General features: G+C 54.0%; 2 protein-coding genes across 3 annotated transcripts; one reads left to right on the top strand and one right to left on the bottom strand.

The window, feature by feature from the left end:
* The first annotated feature begins 1311 nt into the window (after window positions 1-1311).
* On the top strand, window positions 1312-7184 carry Fbxo6 (F-box protein 6). The gene is given in 8 exon segments (XM_052178145.1): window positions 1312-1418; window positions 3166-3344; window positions 3485-3773; window positions 5651-5777; window positions 6096-6191; window positions 6558-6693; window positions 6809-6983; window positions 6986-7184. Coding segments are annotated over 6 exon segments (855 nt in total). The 5' UTR covers window positions 1312-1418; window positions 3166-3344; window positions 3485-3514; the 3' UTR covers window positions 7048-7184.
* A 95-nt stretch (window positions 7185-7279) lies between these two features.
* Window positions 7280-11957, bottom strand: Mad2l2 (mitotic arrest deficient 2 like 2). Of its 2 annotated transcripts, none has more exons than XM_052178146.1 (8): window positions 11308-11957; window positions 11110-11228; window positions 9730-9825; window positions 9197-9297; window positions 8453-8547; window positions 8102-8175; window positions 7759-7851; window positions 7280-7604 (listed from the first exon to the last, which is right to left on the bottom strand). In XM_052178146.1, exons 1-8 carry the CDS (start codon window positions 11345-11347, stop codon window positions 7563-7565), a joined length of 660 nt encoding a protein of 219 aa, XP_052034106.1. In that variant the 5' UTR covers window positions 11348-11957; the 3' UTR covers window positions 7280-7562. The 2 variants fall into 2 exon arrangements, with proteins under 2 accessions (XP_052034106.1, XP_052034107.1); XM_052178147.1 differs by having other exon boundaries at window positions 9730-9801; window positions 11308-11953.
* Window positions 11958-14856: the final 2899 nt, after the last annotated feature.

Here is a 14856-nt window from a genome sequence, read left to right as displayed (position 1 = left end):
TCTGTGTAGCCCTGGCTGTCCTGGAACTCACTTTGTAGACCAGGCTGCCCTCGAACTCAGAAATCCACCTGCCTCTGCCTCCCAGAGTGCTGGGATTAAAGGCATGCGCCCCCACGGCCTGGCTAGGGTTCGTTCATGGACAATCCTGCCTGCCCCTAGAGAGTCATGGGGCATGGCTGCCGCCCATGCTATAACAAGGGCTTGAGCACTTCAGGAGCGTGGCCATGGCATCCCCAGCTTCAGGGGCAGAGCCCTCTGCGCTACAGTCTTCTTGCCCTGGAGTGCAAGCCAAGGGAGCTACTCCAGGCTCCACTGTCCCCTTGGCCAGAACCTTACTTTTGGTTGAGCCCAGCATGCAACGGGAGCTCAGTCCTTGTCAAAGTTAATTATCTCACTCAAAAATAAAACAGACAGGGTGAGCTAGGATGGGCCAGAGTTCACAGCCACCTGCCTTGACCAGGATTACTGAGCTCCCCTTGAGCTGTCCTCCGCTTGCTCTTCTTGATAAATGTGAGTTAGTTAATTAATTAATTAATTAACTAATTAATTTTAACTAGGACCAGAAAGAGGTTTTTCTCCTCAGAGAAACCCAAAAAGAAACTGGACACCAGGTGGTGGCGCACACCTTTAATCCCAGCACTTGGGAGGCAGACAGAGGCAAGGTGGATTTCGGAGTTCGAGGCCAGCCTGGTCTTGAGAGAGAGAGAGAGAGAGAGAGAGAGAGAGAGAGAGAGAGAGAGAGAGAGAGAGAGAGAGAGATCTGGTCTTTCTATTTAGTCCTGGCAGTCCAGGAGCTCACTCTGTAGACCAGCCTCTGCCTCCTAAGTGTTGGGATCAAAGGCGTGCTCCACCACTGTCCGACTGACCTAATCTCAATACACAAAACAAAACACCAAAAAACCAACCAACCAACCAAAAACTCAGAAGGTACAACCCTGCCCCTCCCGGTGGGTGGGGCAGATCAGGTCGTGTGTCTGGTTTGGACTAGATTCTAGGTAGTGCTTCCTTCCCGAGAGGAGGTAGCAGGCCCGGGGTGGGAGCCGGCTGCGGAGCCGCTTGTCGCCTGGAGGGGGAGATGGAAGGCCTGGGAACCCAGCCTGCGGAGCCCTGGCTGCAGCAGTGGCGATTCTAAGGCTCCGAGCTCATCCTCTTCGCAGTGACGCGGAAGGCCTCTGGTCGGTGCGTGACGCCAGCGGGAGGATGGGCGGGACGGGGCGGAGCGAGGCGACAGCTGATCGCGTCGCCATCCAAGGTCCAGGCCCTAGGCCGGGGGAGCTGAGACCGCCGGGGCGGCGGGGACCGCGGGTGGCCGGCGGGAGGGTGGGGCTGGGAGCGGGGCGCGGGTCACGCGCTCCTGGGGAGACTCGAGCGGGGTGCGGCAGGTGCGCCGGGACGCGGGGACGCCGAGCCTGCTGTAGGTACGCGAGGGTCCCGGACGGTGGCGACACCCGCTTCCCCTTGGGGCGCAGGGCTTCAGGCGCTAGGGTAGGACGTCCGCTCCGCTCGGGACCGGCCACAGCCTGGGGTAGTTTTTCCACTAAGGCACACCAGGGGCACTGTAGTGTTCCTTGCAAGGCGGCTTGTTTGTGGGGGAGAGTGAGTGTCACTGGAGTGGAACGACATCGGGGCCACGGCAGGGCGAGACTCCCGCTCGGGGCACCGTGACTCGCGGCGTTGGCAGCTTGTAGGAGTTGCAGACATCTTTTAATGCGCATAGTTTAAGATTGTTGGTTGTTTCTGAGGATGGAACCGGGACCTCCCAAGTGCTAGATAAGGAGGTACCACCCCCTTGAGGGCAAGGCTCGCCTGCTCCTCCTCCCTCCCCGCTGCCTCAAAATACACAGCGCCTGCGAAGTCAGTCATTCCCGGACCTGTTTACTTTTACTTTGTATTTTGAGACTGGGGGGTGGGGGGGCTAAATTGATTAGACTGGGCCAAAAAGTTCAAACTTTCCACCGAGTATCTGACACTGTGAGGGTGTGCTTCCACCGATCAGTTTTTTGTTGTTGTTGTTTGGTTTATTCGTTTTGGTTTTGTTGCTGTTTTTGTTTTGTTTTGTTTTCTCGAGACGGGCTTTCTCTGTATAGCCCTGTCTGTCCTGGAACTCACTCCGTAGACCAGGCTGGCCTCGAGCTCAGAAATCTGCCTGCCTCTGTCTCCCAAGTGCTGGGATTACAGGCGTGCGCCACCACGGCCAGCATTTTTTTTTAATTATTATCATTTTGTATTTTGACACACGTTTAAAAACTGTAAGCATTTGGAAGACCCTGTCCTCCCTAGCTAAGCGATAAAGCAGATCCCTTTCCTTCCCCGTGGTAAATATTCCTCCAGAGCAAGGAGGGTCAGAATACGCCCACCCGCCTGTGTTCTGGGACAGGAGCCCTCACAAGACCACTAGCTTCCGGGAAAGCCTCTGAAAAGTCAGAGAAAGCAACAGTTCCTGTTTCCCTGAAAGTGGGTGGGAAAGCGATTCTCCCGATTTAGGAAGGCGTGCTCATTGTGTGACCACTGAGTATCCTACCTCCTACCTGGGGCAAGTCCCCAGGGTAATAGAGCTTGCAGACTGCCTGAGATTCCTATTCTGCCCTGCCCAAGGGAATACCTCTGGCTCACTAAGGTGGTCACGGGGTCAACGGGCTCCAAAACAAAGCAGTTTGGAAGTGAGGGTGGGGCTTCTAAGCAATTATTTTTTTCAATGGCGGGAAGGACGTATTTAGAATTCTTGTCTTTTTTGTGGTTCTGTTTTGCTTGTTTTTCTTTTTTGAGAGGCAGTGGTCGCTCTGCTGCCCATACTGGCCTAGATAGGCTCAAGAAAGTTTCCACTCTTGGCTTTTTCTTTTTCTTCTTTAATCTACCGTTCAGATGACTGTACTGGCTGGGATTTGAAGCACTGGCTGGGATTTGAACCGGGGACCCTAGGGTCTACAGTCGGTTCTCTTAACCACTGAGCCACCACTCCAACACTACCCTTGTTTTTTTGTTTGTTTGTTTCTGAGTTAACTGAGACTTTAGCGTTACCCAGCCACCCACCTCTACCCCAAGGGCTTTAACTAAAAGCCCTGGGGCACAGTTTAGAGGCCGAGTGCTCGCCCAGGACACAGGAGGTCTTAAGTCTCATTGCTAGCACTGCAAAGAATTTTTAAAAGCTTAATTTTGTACTTGTAGCTTTTGAAGACCAACCTAGGCTGACCCGGCCTAAGTAGCTCAAGCGATCCTGCTGCTTTAGGCTCCTTAGTGCGTGAAGGCCGAGCAGCCAAGTCCGGCACGTTGATCACCTTACCCTTCTCCTAACGCACACGGAACAGCCCCTGAGGATTTCCAGGACCGCAGTCCACCCCCACCCTGTAAGTAAGTGCTTCCTGGCCGGGTTTCCGGTCAGGGGGTGGACCTGCGATCCAGAACCTGACGGGAGGGGAGGAGTCTGCCGTTTCGAGTGCTCCTCGGCTCAGGCCTGACGGCCACTGTCGTCCCCTACCACTCCCAGGCCCGGGAGCACAGCTCTCCATCCGCCACCATGATCAGCATCAACGACTTGCCGGAGAACATTCTACTGGAACTGTTCACCCACGTCCCGGCCCGCCAGCTGCTGCGCAACTGCCGCCTGGTCTGCAGCCTCTGGCGGGACCTCATCGACGTGGTGACCCTGTGGAAGCGCAAAAGCCTCCGAGAGGGCTTCCTCACCAAAGACCGGGACGAGCCCGTGGAAGACTGGAAGATCTTCTACATCCTGTGCAGCCTGCAGAGGAACCTCCTTCGGAACCCGTGTGCCGAAGGTGGGCTGGGGGTGAGCCCTGGGAGCCTGCTCTCCGCTCCCCTGAACCTCGGGGTTTCAGGGAACCCACTCTGATTACACTGTCCCCGTGTCCCCAACACCCCCTACACTTTGGTTCCTCGTTCTTGGGGTCTCGGACCTACCTCGAGTGCTTCATCTGTTACACTGTTTTGTGCGCATGGTTGGGGGATGGGGCCGTGCACAGCCACGGCGCGCACGCGGAGAGAGAAGAACTTGCTAGCGCCGGTTCTCTCCTTCCATCACGTGGGACCCGGGGATCCAACTCAAGTTGTCAGGCTTGACGACAGCCGGCACCTGCCTAGCCATTGTCACCCTCTGGGTTGACACCTGACCAATGACAGTCTCCCCTCAGTCACCAACTCCGCATGACTCTGTAACACTTTTCAGAGCCTTTGTCCCTTGCTAAGGTGTAAAGGACCCTGTGTGTCACCTGGCAGGGCCACCTGTCCCCTGTGGCTCTTTTCTAGTCTCCTGCTGTCTGTCCAGGGTCTCCCTGGGGCTTTAAGGGTGTGGCAGCTCAGCCTCCTGTGACTGGAGGATTGAGAGTTCTTGGTCTGAGGCTGGTTTTTCCCATAACACTCTCTCGTCTCTGTTGGGCTTTTCCTCCTGTTCGGTATCTATGCTCCATTCACCCCTGGCCAGTAGGAAGCCTTGTCTGAGTGGAGCATAGCGACTCTCACCTTTAATCCCAGCACTTGGGAGGCAGGGGCAGGTGGATCCCTGAGTTCAAGGCCAGCCTGGTCTACAGAGTGAGTTCCAGGACAGCCATAATGAGACCCTGACTCAAAAACAAAACAAGACAAACAAACAAAAAGGGGGGAGGGCTTGTCTTCACTTCAGATATTCACCCTCTTTTCCCTCTCCTCATTGTGATTCTGGAAGACAGACAAACAGTAAGTCTACTTCAGAGTACTTTGGGCCCTGAGGTTTGTGACTGGGCTTAACGTTCAGAAGGGTCACCGACTGAGGGCCATCCCGCTAAGGCTCAGGCCAGGCAGAGGACGCACAGGCAATGCCTCAGATACCTGATCTCCCTACCTGCCCTAGATTCCACTCAGAACCTGCCCCGCCAGGCCGCCTGCTCATCTCAGGGCATTTTCACAGAGCTACCCTGCAGCTCCGACTTAGGCTAGCCTAGCCTTGTTCAAATCTCCCATAGCCTTAGCTCATGCCGACCCAGCTCCTGGGGGTGCCGGATAGTGAGTGGACGGGCAGAGTTCTCCTGGCGATGGTTCCGGGCATCCATAAAGATTGAAGTGTTTTCCTATATCCACAATCTGAAGGGGGTGAACCCCTGGATCTGACCCTCCTCCTGTATGCCACAGGACTCCTGCAGCCACCAGCCGAAGGGACACCAATGTGCCCTTTTGGCATTTGCCCAGGGAAAGGCCATTTGATCATGTGGGAACAGTGGGCTCCTTTGGCTGCTAGAATCTGGGTCACAGTTAACCAGGGCCTCTCCCCCGCCAAACCCAGAAAAGCCAGTGGCCAGGTAAGCGGCCACGTTGGGAACTCCTGTCAGCCGTAAGGTCTGCTCCATCACGGGCCTTTATGATCAGTCTCTAAGGACTGAAACATAATGCTTGTAGGGGTCCCATGGCGATATGATGTCACACTCTTGGACTGGTCGGGTGCTAAACTTGGCTGCCTAAAACACTGCAGAAGCAAACGGATGAATCCTTTGGTATCCACAACCCTGGAAATCTGAGCTCAAATAAACCCTAACCAAAAAGAGATCTCACCACCCATGATGTCTCCCAGGACTGGGAAAGGCCTCAGAGTTTCAAGTGTGAACTTCAGGGCTGCAGCTGCTGGCGGGGTGCAGGGGGATCTCACCTGTGCTTCCCCTCTCCCCAGAGAACCTGAGATCATGGCGGATAGACTCCAATGAGGGTGATGAGTGGAAAGTGGAGAGCCTCCCTGGGGACCACGGCACGAGCTTTCCTGACACCAAGGTCAAGAAGTATTTTGTCACCTCCTATGGGTAAGCCATGGTGGGGGTGGGGGAGCCCGTGCTGAGGGCAGAGTCTGGAGACTCTACCGACTGGTGGGATAATTGGGGGCACCTCTGGAAGCTCACGGAGGGGGTTCCCAAACAGGTGTCAACTTGGGTTTCAGGTGACAGGAGCTCACTGAACATAATGTCCCATGGGACCATACACTCCCCATGTCCCTCAGATAGACCCAAGGAGCTCCAGGCAGGCTCTGTCCTGGAAGTCGCCTGGGTCCCTTGAGCCACCTGCCTGGCAAGGAAGGGCCCTGTTTAGCATGCTGGCAGTGCAAGCCTGTCCTCTGCCCCTAGGATGTGCCTCAAATCCCAGATGGTGGACCTCAAGGCCGAGGGCTACTGGGAGGAGCTCATGGACACCTTCCGGCCCGACATTGTGGTAAAGGACTGGTAAGTGGCCTATGCCTCCGCGGCCTGTCCCTCTGTCTTCCCTCCTGCCAAGAGAACCCACAGGGAGGGTTCAACTGCCCTGACGGAATTTTAGCCATGTTTGTAGATGGACACTGAGGCCTCCCAACGAGCTATCTGCCCTGGGTGGAAACGCATCTGCATTCTTACATAGCGTCTCCCGCCCCTTCCCTCTGATTACCCCATACCGCTTGAATTTATCTCTTGGGTGCTAAGGATGGAGCCAGAGCCTAAGTTCACCCTCTGTAACACACAGTCGCTAGCCCAGGCCCTCATCCAATGCCCCCTCTGGTGACAGGCTTGGACAGTGTCTTTGTAGAGAGTTCACAGCCTCCTCTACCTCCCCAGGTTTGCCCCCAGAGCCGACTGCGGCTGCACCTATCACCTCCGGGTACAGCTGGTCTCTGCCGACTACATTGTCTTGGCCTCTTTTGAGCCTCCGCCTGTGACCATCGAACAGTGGAATGACGCCAAGTGGCAAGAGGTGAGACCCAGTCCGCTTGTCCCGCCACTGGCTCTTAGGTCCTAAGGAGCGAGGGGCAACTGTTCTACCAGGCCGTGCTTTCCCTGGCAAGTCTCAATGGTCTCTTCCTCTCCAGGTCTCCCACACCTTCTCCGATTACCCCCCTGGCGTCCGTCACATCCTTTTCCAACACGGGGGCCAGGATACTCAGTTCTGGAAAGGCTGGTATGGCCCCCGTGTCACCAACAGCAGCATCACTGTCAGCCACAGGACAGCCAAGAACCCCGCCCCTGCCAGAACTCTTCCTGAAGACACTGTAGCAATAGGAGGAAGACAGCCAGCTTTGGCTCCAAAAACCATGAGGATAACTCTTAGCAAGAGCTAAGCCCTTAGTGGGCAGTCATGTCCCCAGTCCCAGGGACAAGCCCATCAACTCAGTGGTGACTAGTCCCACGCGCAGCCCGCACAGCTCTGACAGACATTTTGTTATAATAAATGTTTTCAGTAATCCAGCTTGGCTTGGGGCTTACAGGTGGATTGCTGGCCCTCTGATGAGAAACAGCCCCTTCTCAGGGGCAGCTTTCATACACCTGTTCATCCCGTCCGGTTAATGACAATACGGTCAGCCCTTGGGGCCACTTTATTAACACAATAACACGGCACAGTCTTGCAGATGGACGGTGTTGGCCAGCCGAGCCCAGGAGGCTCTGAGAAGTGGCGTCTGTCCTGGCATCCTTCCCGAGGCTCTGGGGAAGGCTGTCTCACGAAGGCAAGCAGGGCTGAGCAGCCTGGCCAGAGGGGGCAGCCACATGTCAAGGCAGTAAGAGCACTTGGAGGCTGGGGCCCCGAGCGGGGGACGGCTGGGCGCCTGCCGGGTGGCTGGCCTGCACTCAGCTGTTTTTATGAGCTCGTTCTTCAACGTAGAGCTGCATCTAGCAGAGAGATGGCTTTGGTCAGACCATGAGGTGCCTGCTGGGAAGACTCAGAGGAAGGGGAGAAAAAAGAACCACCCCAGCCCCCAAACCTCAGGCAGCAAATTCTAGCCTGGAAGTAGTTCTGGGCCCTGCCTCCACCCAGACAGCTTACCTTTAAGATGTCCGACGTCATGGTTTTTAGGGGTATCAACCGGGGGTCGTGCATGTGGACATCCTGCTCGTCTGCCAGGATCCACGGGAAGTCCTAGGTGAGGGTTAGTTAGAAGGGGCTACACCTCGGTCTGTCCTCACTCTGCTAACCCTCCCCTCCAGGACCCACACTCCACTGCGGTTGGTGTGGAGAGCTAGAACTCAAGCAATTCTTAGGTCCAGGTGGGTGGTTCTAAAATGAAAACCAAAGAATAAGGCCTCTCCCTGGAGGAGCAGGGGTGAACTAGTTGTTCGACATCGAAACTGTACCCACCCCCGAGACACACACACACACACACACACACCTTGATGACCTGTATCTTCTCCATGTTCCGAGTGGCAGCTTCTCTTGTATGCACAAGGACTGTGAATGTGCAGCCTGAGGGGGACAAACAACAGGTCAAGGTGAAAGCTAAGCAGCCTCAGAACCCAGTGGACTAGGCTGCCTCCCTGCCCCCCTCGCTGGCTGGGCAGCGCCACCCACTGGATGGAACGGGTAGCCAAATGCCAAGGAAGACAGTCTCTGTCAGTCCTGGAGAGGACACTCTCAGGTGCTCAAAGGATAGAGAGGAGGAGGGTGGCTCAGGGCAGCCAGCTAGGAAGAAGACAGCATGCCGTGGTAACCGAGGCAACCGCAGGGGAGCAGGGCATCTCACCTGGAGGGTTGTGATCCAGGACAGCGTCGCACACACTAATCTTAAGGATGAAGGCTCGAAGCAGCTGCTCCACATGAGACAGGAGGGAGTCTGAACTGGGAGCGGGAAAGAAGGTCGCCGCCCATCTACCGTGTTGCTCCGCCCCCTCCAGCACCCGGTGCACTCTGGGACAAACCCCTTTGGTGCTGGAGGGAGCCAGCCCAGTCCCACCCACCTGACAGAATGGAGGCAGGGTGTAAAGGTCCCTTTAGGCAGCTCTAACATTCAGCTGGCTGGAGGACACCCAGGGTGGCGCTCAAGGCTGCATACCTCCGGAACCCCACGACGGAAGAGAGAAAGGGTTTGCTGAGGCCGCCTAGCCAGGGATAGAGCTGATTCCCGATTCTAGTGCCCTTGCTTCAGCACAGAGAACCGTAGCTGAGTGGCTACAAGAGATGCCATGGTAACCAGTCCTGGGCTCTGCAACCACTGTGTGATGTCAATCAGGTCTATTCTCTAGACCTTGGTTTCTCCGTCTACACAGGCTAGGGACTAACATTCGCCACTTCCTGGGATGTCCCAGGGGTGGTGACACAGAGGGGTGACTGTCACTTCTGCACGATTCACAAAGTTCTGTGGCCAGTGTGTCTCAGATGTAAACAGTATATACTGCCACCTCAGGGTCTTTACTAAGGTAACGTGGAGCCGGCAGAGGCGTCCCTGTGAGAGACTGCAGCAAGCGGCCGAGGGAGAGGGACAACTTACTTGATGGACAGCAAGGGTGGCTGAGTGATCTCAAAGACGAACTTCTCCACGGGGCGGTGTTCCTTATCCAAAATCACCACCACCACCTTCTCCACATCGTTCTGTAAGCACAGGAACCCCCGCTCCAGAGCTATGCAGAAGACCCCGGGAGAGGTGGGACAGGGCACTGGCTGAGGCCACCTAGGAGCCCAGCAATGCAAACTGACCCCAATTCACGACTGGTACAGGCCAGGAGGAGATGTCTGGCTCCCCAAAAAGTCTTATACCAGGACAAGATAACAGGAAAAAAAAAACCCAAGAGGCCCAGCCCAGCAGGGATGGGACCGGTCAGGGCAGGCCTCAGCCAGATCTAGCCCAACTGATACATCCCAGATGTGACCTACATGCCCTGGGACCTATTGCTAGCTGGGGGTGGTCTTCAGTCTGAGGCTTCTGGCTGTTGAAAGACACGAGTACTTCCCACGGAGTCAGGCCAGCAGCAAGATGGAAAAGACTGGGCGCGGGGTGTCCGTTAGGACCAGGGGCCCCCTCACCTTCTCCAGGAGTGGTTTGACGCAGTGAAGTGTATCCTGGATGTACTGGTTCAGCTCCGGGTGACAGGACATCTGCACACACACAACCCCACAGGGCTATTAAAGCCCAAGGCGCGAATAGGAGAAACACCAAAAACCCACATTCATACATGGTTGGACAAAGAATAGCCATTCCTAGGTCTCCCTGCCTGAGGGACCCAACTGATCAATTACTTGTCCCTGGAGAGGTAATCAAAGACAGGTACTCTGTCAGGTGAAGGATGGTGGCTACACCTTTAATCTCAGCTCTGCTCAGGAGTCAGAGGCAGGGGGAACTCTAAATTGAAGGAGGCCAGCCTGGTCTACAGAGCTGGGGCTATACAGAGAAACCCTGACTAGAGGGGAAGCAAAAAAGAAGCTGTGTAGCCACAGGCAAATGACTTAACATCTCTGAATTGTTAACCTACAGAAGGTTACTTAGTAGCTCTTTGTTTTCAGAGCCTCTGACCCCCCAAAACAGCGAGTTTACTGTGGACACATCCCAACACATACACACATAATTAATATAAATCTTAAAAAGGAGAAAGCTAGGTATGGGGCTCACACCTTTGTTCCCAGCACTTGAGAGACAGAGACAGGAGAATTTCTGTGAGTTTCAGGCTAACCTGACCTACACAGTGGGAAATTCACACCAGCCAAGACTAAACAATGAGACCTATCTCAAATAATTAATAATTTTTTTTTCAAAAATCTTGCCGGGCAATGGTGGTGCACACCTTTAATTCCAGCACTTGGGAGGCAGAGGCAGGCGGATTTCTGAGTTCAAGGCCAGCCTGGTCTACAGGGTGAGTTCCAGGACAGCCAGGGCTACACAGAGAAACCCTGTCTTGAAAAACCAAAATAATAATAATAATAATAATAATAATAAATATAATATTAATTTTATATTATGTATTATATAATTATTATATAATATAATAATATATTAATACATTAATATATTAATATTATTATTATTAATAGAGCCGGGCAGTGGTGGTTCACACCCGTAATCCCAGCACTTGGAAGGCAGAGGTAGGTGGATTTCTGAGTTCGAGGCCAGCCTAGTCCACAGAGTGAGTTCCAGGACAGCCAGGGCTACACAGAGAAACCCTGTCTCATCTCGAGAAAAAAAAATAATAATAATTAGAGTTTAGAGAAAATGAGAGAAAGAAGCTTCCCAGCCTCAGAAACCCCTTTAAATCGCAAGCCAGAACAGCCCTCATCCAGGGCCCCTAACCACCTAACCCAGAGAATTCCATCTGAGTTCAGGGCGGGAAGGGCTGGGTGGTGAGAGGCAGGACGCTGTCCGCTTGTAGATAAGATAAAGGTTTGTAAATCCAGCCGGGCACAGGGGCTCACCTGAACGGGCACGTTGTACTTCTTGCGCTTCTGGAAGATGCCCACCGGGTAGACCTCGCGCACATAGAGGATCAGGTGCACTGCCACCTCCAGGAACTCGGAGAGCACGTCGGCCACCACTGTGGAGGGGGACACAGCTGTCGAGCAGGACTCCATGCAGGACCGCACCCCCTCCCCCCAGCAGGCCCACATCCCTACCTTGGCCAAAGTTGAGGTCTTGGCGAGTGAGGGTTGTCATCCTTGGCCGCCTGGGGGAGGGCGTGGAGGGTGTCTGCAGGGACTCACAGCACCCGGCCCCGCACGCGGGAAACGCAGCCCTGCCGGGGAAGCCCCACCCCCTGAGCAGCCGGATCCCTCTCGGCGGAAATCCCGCCCTCTCTGCGCTCCTCCCCGACTCGCCGGCTCCGGCTTCGATCTCAGGTTCGAAATCAACGACCGGGCTACAGAAGCCACAGCCTGAGACCCCCCCGATCGCTACTCCGGAATCCCCCGGCCTCAGTACCCACCGCGGGGCTCCGGCGGTCCCAGCACAACCATAGGTCACGCCCACCCTGGTGCTGTCCAATCCGGACCTCGCCCTGCTGGGAGAGGCGGGGCAGGAGGGGGCTGCTTAGGGGCGGAGCCCCGCCTGAACGACAGGAATCTCCAAAGAGCGAACTAAGCTGCATTTGGACTTCAGGTGGGAGCGATAAAGAGATTTCGGTGGCCTCTGCACCGGATCGCTGTGTTTTCTTCTCCCGGGCATTTCTCTTAGTAGTTGCAAGTGAGAACCAGCTGCAAGCACAGCCGGGTACCAAAGGAGGGCAGCGACATCTGTGCTAGTCCGGAGTCAACGTCCCCGGACTCTTAGCTTGCCCAACCGAAAGCGAATCCGCAGGCTTGGGGGCGGGGACAGGGACCCGAGATGCTCCACCCCCACCCGGAACCCGAGTGCAGCTCGGCTTGACCTCCCTAGAGAATTAAGTGTCCCTTGGTTTCTTCACAATAGCTGACCTTTGGAAGCTGCAGTCCGTAGGCGCTGAGCTGGGTGTCTGTGGGTTGACTCAATAAATCTTCAGAATACGTGTGGGTTTTCCCAGCTGTCTTTTTTTTTTCTGCCGACGCGACTGATGAGGACTTGTCTGTCGTGAGCAAGCGGAGTGGGCGGGCAGCGGTGCTGCTCCAGGGTCCTTCCTGCAGAGGTACAGACTCAATTCCAGAAGAGCCGAAACAGCCTCAGATAAGTTTAATAGTACGAGAATTGTATCCATTATATGGAACCCTTTTATGTTACAAACCCTGAGTTCTATTTATTTGATGTGCGTGGGCGTTTTGTCTACATGTATATGTCTGGGCAGTACGTGACTGCTTGGTGCAGGAGAAGGCCAAAAGAGGGCGTCAGATCTCCTGAAACTAGAGTTACAGATGATGGTGAACCGCTATATCGGAGCTGCAAATTGATTTTTTGGATTTTTTTTTTTTTTTTTTTTTTTTTTTTTGAGACAGGGTTTCTCTGTATAGCCCTGGCTGTCCTGGAACTCACTCTGTAGACCAGGCTGGCCTCAGAAATCCACCTGCCTCTGCCTCCCAAGTGCTGGGATTAGGTGCTACAAATTGAAACCACCACTCAAAACCCAGTATTCTACCTCCCACTCCCAACCCCCCATCCCACCCAAACCCCGACCTCTGGAAAAGCAGCCAGTGGTCTTAACCACTAAACCATCTCTCCACCTCCCCAAACTCTGGTTTATATTAATTCCTTCATTAGCCCTAGGAGCTAAGGATTGCCTTTACAGCCCAAGTTTATAGATGTACACTAGGCTCAGGAATGTTCCTTTTGCCAAAGCCACATGGGTAACATATGTTCTGACACTAGTGAGAATTCAGCCTAACTCACACCCTTCTATTTAACTGATAGGAAATCTGAGGTGAGCTGGGCGGTGGTGGCGCACGCCTTTGATCCTAGCACTTGGGAGGCAGAGGCAGGCGGCTTTCTGAGTTCGAGGCCAGCCTGGTCTACAGAGTGAGTTCCAGGACAGCCAGGGCAACACAGAGAAACCCTGTCTCGAAAAACCAAAAAAAAAAAAAAAGAAGAAGGAGGAGGAGGAGGAGGAGGAGGAGGAAAGAAAGAGAAGAAAAAAGAAAGAAAGAGAAAGAAAGAAAGAAAGAAAGAAAGAAAGAAAGAAAGAAAGAAAGAAAGAAAGAAAAAGAAAATCTGAGGTTAGAGAAATGGCCTGGAGTTAGGCATAACATGGAAGGCCTAGAAGCCAAGAGAATTTAAAGAAGCGGCTCAATGTGTAGGCCTCGACCCCTGTGGGGGGGGGGGTCAAACAACTCTTTCCCAGGTGTGGCATATCAGATATTTACATTAAAATACCTTAGCTGTCGTGAAATTACAGTTATGAAGTAGCAGTGGAAATAATTTTATGATTGGGAGTCACCACACGAGGAACTGTATCGAACGGTCGCAGCGTTAGGAAGGTTTAGACTCTGCCCTCCAGGGATGTAAGAGTTGTCTTGTCCTGTCTCTATAGGAAACATTGCTTTACATTCATCCCTGCAATGTGGGGTGTCTTCCCACCCCACCCCCACCCTCCAGCCCTGCCGCTCCCAGAAGCTATCAAATATATATTCACCTCCTTCTCCTGGGAAGGGATAAAGAGCAGGCCAGAGGGAGGATTACCCTGGAATATGAGCAAAGCACTTCTCAAAATGCAGCCCTAGAAAGTCTTCATCTCAGCCCCCAGGGACCCTATTAAACCCTGGCTGTCCAGCTGCCCTGCCTTACCTGACCAGGGCAGGCTAGCAGCGGGGCTGGGCTCTTTAACAAGCTCCCCGGGGATGTGGAAGCTGCCCGTGGAGTTCGCCTGCATTCTGTATCCTGCCCGTGCTTAATCTGGTAGAATGCTGGTTTGGCTTTAGGAATGGTGCGCCTGTCAGTGGGCTCAGCAACCCTTCTCAAGACTCTGCCCCCATTCCGCCATGTTCAACAGAGCCCTTTCTACGAAGAGCTGTCTGGGCAGCTCCCTGCCTCGTAGACCTTAGGGTAGTGAGATTTCATCATGGTGGGCTGGGGCACGCCCGCCCTGCCGGGTCCTTTATCCACCCCACCCCCAGCCTCTGAACAGCATTTTCGTTACCAATGCAGGGGTGGAGGTGGGGGTCGGGGCAATTCTTTGGGAATGGAACAAGGGCATAGGAGTGAGGCTAAGGTGGCTGGGAACCAGCTGGGGACCTCTGCCGTTGGCTCCACACTGCCCAGGTTTTCATGTAAGCTACTTCGGCGTGACATGACGGATGGCTCTAAGACAGAGATTACATTATAAGGCAACTTATTGGTTCTTGAATCCCCATTTGGTGGGAGACCGTTTTTCAATGTTATTTGCATGCTTTTGTCATGAAGACAATATGTAATGGGGGGCTGGGAAGGAAAGATGCATGTGAAGGAGAAGAGAAAGTGTGTGTGTGTGTGTGTGTGTGTGTGTGTGTGTGTGTGTTTGCCTACTAGAGCCGGTCCCTGGGGGCCAGCAATAGGGATGGAGGGAAAATCACTTAAACAGAGAGAACAAGGGCCGGGTGTGGTGGCGCACGCCTGTAATCCCAGCACTTGGGAGGCAGAGGCAGGAGGATTTCTGAGTTCGAGGTCAGCCTGGTCTACAGAGTGAGTTCCAGGACAGCCAGGACCACACAGAGAAACCCTGTCTCAAAAAAACAAAAAAACAAAACAAAAACAAACAAACAAACAAAAAAAACCCAGAGAGAACAAAC

This window comes from Apodemus sylvaticus, chromosome 3, assembly GCF_947179515.1.
Source record: "Apodemus sylvaticus chromosome 3, mApoSyl1.1, whole genome shotgun sequence".
NCBI lineage: Eukaryota > Metazoa > Chordata > Mammalia > Rodentia > Muridae > Apodemus > Apodemus sylvaticus.
The sequence above is the reverse complement of the archived record's forward strand: the minus strand, read 5'-3'. Positions and strand labels throughout refer to the sequence as shown.

Coding starts and splice junctions, on each gene's coding strand:
- Mad2l2 (XM_052178146.1), bottom strand. CDS start 11,347: ATGACAACCCTCACTCGCCAAGACCTCAACTTTGGCCAAG. Junction 11,229..11,307: donor AGACCTCAACTTTGGCCAAG/GTAGGGATGTGG, acceptor CCCCCTCCACAG/TGGTGGCCGACGTGCTCTCC. Junction 9,826..11,109: donor AGTACAACGTGCCCGTTCAG/GTGAGCCCCTGT, acceptor GGGCTTTAATAG/CCCTGTGGGGTTGTGTGTGT.